Genomic DNA, 3,351 nt, shown 5'->3' with positions numbered 1-3,351 from the left:
TGCGGGAAACGATTTAAAAAGACACAACCAATGGTATAGTACATATAGGGAATTTATTTGCAATTATAAATACAATATATGAAAATAGGGGAAACGGGATTGTTTTTAAAAAAGGGCATTACCCGACCTGACCATACCGATAAAACGATATCGTACACACAAATTACTTATGGCAATTGAGTTGTCACGATTACATCTTTCTGTTTACCATGGTGAACAGTTTGGGATGTGAATCAAAGATATTGTATAATTTACTATGCGAGTGTCAGGGTATGACCCTGGAAAAACAACTTACGTGGACTATTAGGTATTCAACATAGATAATGAAACGAATATCGAAGTTTTAATTTAAAAAAAAAGCAACCTGTAAAGTAATAACATTTAAGTCTAACAAAGTGCACCATTGACAACAGCAAAGCACTAGAGAGATCCGAATGGAACCTTTTGTAGTGGCACAATTTAAGACAAAACATTTTCTTTGTCATTTTCTTGTTCAACAAAAGTACATGCACTGTTACAGATTTTACTTTTTCCTAATGCAAAAAGATGCAATGAAAACTGATTCAAGTATCGAGAGTTTATCGATGTTTTGACTTTTAAAGGACGGAGTAAGAATCCTTACAGGGATTTTCTTACAAAAATGGATGTAATACCACCAAATCAGAGTACGTCACATCCGGTTACATAGTTCGTAAAAGAGTCGAAAAAAAATCCCTTCATTTTGACAGTTGTAAGAAATTAATCCTTAATTTCATTGCAGTAAAAACTTTTTGAGTAATACATTTGTTAACATATATCTTGCATGGATGACTCATAGCACCATTCTTTTATTATTTGGTGTTTCTTTAAAAAATTTTGGAAACTTTAGGTTGCATGGTTACTAAAACTTGTAGAAAGGAAAGAAAGGGATGGAAATTTAATTGGTTAACTTCCAGTGATGGTTATTATTTTATATGCAATGGAATGTTATGTAAAATTTTGTCTGTAGTACTGGACAGGATAAAACTTTACTCATACAAAGTATTTCTTTAAAAAAAGATAAGTTCTGAACAATGTTTTGAAGAGTGCAAATTAAAAGAAATAATGGGGGTATTACACCTATAATATATTCAGTCAATAATTCAAAATGATTTTTTTAGGCAGGCTTGTCAAGAAAAGCAAATCAGATTTAAAGCAGTTTATCAAATGGACCACTGTCGTAAGATATGTGCGCTACAACACAAAGTCAGATGACTTTACGGTTACAACAGAAGATATAAAGACAGGCCATATATACGACACCAATTTCACTCACGTCATAGTTGCAGTAGGCATATATAATTCCCCAGACAAACCATACTTTGAAGGCATCGAGACCTTCCCTGGGAGAATAATACATTCGAATGATTTCCGTGATGCTACACAGTTCAAAGGTCAGCATATGTTGGTTGTCGGGGCTAAGAATTCTGCAGAGGATATTGCGTTACAATGTATGAAATTTGGCGCCAAAAGTATTGTGACGTCTTATAGATCGACCCCATTGAATTATAATTGGCCAGTTGGAATTGAAGAAAGGCCTTTAGTCCAAAAAATAGAAGGAACAGTTGTACATTTTCTTGACAGTAGTTTTACTGAAGTTGATTCAATTATCCTGAGCACAGGCTACAAGTATATGTTCCCGTTCATGGAGAACAATTTACAACCTTCTTTATCTAACATTTTATATCCTGCTGGCTTATACAAGGGTTCACTTTGGTTACAGGGAGGTAACAGGAAACTGTTTTACATTGGTGTCCCGCATCACTGTTTCACCTTTACAATGTTTGATGCCCAGGGGCTCTGGATATGTAGGTATGACACAACATTTTATTCATTATTTGAAAATTTATAAATAATTAATTAAGGCGACAACCGTTTACCACTCCATAATAAACGTAGTAGCAAGTGCCTAGGTATTAAAGTGATAAAACTCCCTTTGGCAAATGTTTCTTCGATTTTTAAGGATTTGTTGAAGAATTTTGCATTGATTTTTATGCTATCGGTATATTTTTGACTTTACAGACTTTAATGGCGATGAAGGCTACTCCAGGATAGTGTGCTGTATTTGCTCCTATGTTTTTTAATAAGGTAGTAGACAAACGCTTCAAGAATGTTATTTAAAATGACTGGAAAGAATTGATTTTGTTCACCTATTTGCTTTCTTTTATATTTTCATTAATCTATCTATCGACGTATGTATTACAAGTTCTACTCGAAATAAATATTGAAAAAGTATATTATCATCACCATCATCATTTAATATACATATGCATGCCTCTAATACTTATAATCAAAATAAATAAGAATTGAACTGAACCCGGTGCGAAAAATCCCTGAACGTTGTTTTTTTTAAATTTTATAATGATTTTAAATGTTTAGTATATGGAAAATAGTATGAACACGATAAAAACACTGCTGTATTCATTTTCTGTATTCATTTAGGTATATAACAGACACGTTACCAAACAAAGCAAAGAGCTGCGAAGAAATGAAGAAAGAAGATCAAAAATGGTTACAGAGATGCAACAGCCTTAAAGACATCCATGAACAAATAGACTCTCAGTCTGATTTTATCAAAGATCTGAGCGACGGAACCGAATATTCACCCGATGCGCCTAAGAAAAATGATTTTTTTCACAAGTGGGCCAGTGATAAAAAGGCGAATATTGTAACTTACAGGGACCAGCAATACAAATCTTTGTATTCTGGCACTGAAACTGTTCCGTTGTTTCAGAATTGTGACGATTCACTCAACTCATTTGTCAAGAGATAGACTAAGTAATTTTGACAACCAATATGCTTTATTGTAACACCATATGCATATCAGCTTTTCTCAAGGATTACTAATTTTATGAATGTAACAATGTTATGCTGTACTAGAAAGACTTAAATATCATGCTTTTGTGATAAACGCAAATAAAGCATTCTCACTAGTTTAGCCTTCAGAAGATCGTGATATATTTGAAGTAATAATATATCCAAAACATAAAAGGATTTACCAAAATATATTTGATATAACAATGTATATAGAAGTTTAGGACGAAGAAGAAACCAAAGCACCAGAACAGAAAAGACAACGAATCAAATGTGTATAAGTGTCACCAATGAGCTATCCATATTGAACAATAGGAGGCAAAACATAAATCAAAACACCGATATTAGAAAAATAAGCCATAAAAAACCCTATTTAAAATAAAAATGAAATAAAATGCAGCTAAAATATGTTGAACGAATAACATAAAAATGTCACAAATGATAACCTAGCGCATCCACTTGACTTCTGGCTACAATTACATAGCAATAATTAGGGGTGATATCTGTGGTTAAGCAAAA

General features: G+C 32.8%; 1 protein-coding gene across 1 annotated transcript; it reads left to right on the top strand.

Annotated features, from left to right (window-relative positions):
• Positions 1-640: 640 nt before the first annotated feature.
• LOC139497620 (trimethylamine monooxygenase-like) lies at positions 641-2,791 on the top strand. The gene is made up of 3 exons (XM_071285852.1): positions 641-665; positions 1,140-1,830; positions 2,461-2,791. Exons 1-3 carry the CDS (start codon positions 641-643, stop codon positions 2,789-2,791), a joined length of 1,047 nt encoding a protein of 348 aa, XP_071141953.1.
• The last annotated feature ends 560 nt before the right edge of the window (positions 2,792-3,351 follow it).

Source organism: Mytilus edulis, chromosome 12 (genome assembly GCF_963676685.1).
Source record: "Mytilus edulis chromosome 12, xbMytEdul2.2, whole genome shotgun sequence".
NCBI classification, from domain to species: Eukaryota; Metazoa; Mollusca; class Bivalvia; order Mytilida; family Mytilidae; genus Mytilus; species Mytilus edulis.
Note: the sequence above shows the minus strand (reverse complement) of the source record. Positions and strands in the feature narration are given on the sequence as shown.

Excerpts from the sequence above, each read along its gene's own strand:
- LOC139497620 (XM_071285852.1), top strand. The coding sequence starts at position 641 with ATGGATGTAATACCACCAAATCAGA. Across the intron at positions 666-1,139 it reads TGTAATACCACCAAATCAGA|GCAGGCTTGTCAAGAAAAGC; the intron begins GTACGTCACATC and ends TGATTTTTTTAG. Across the intron at positions 1,831-2,460 it reads CAGGGGCTCTGGATATGTAG|GTATATAACAGACACGTTAC; the intron begins GTATGACACAAC and ends GTATTCATTTAG.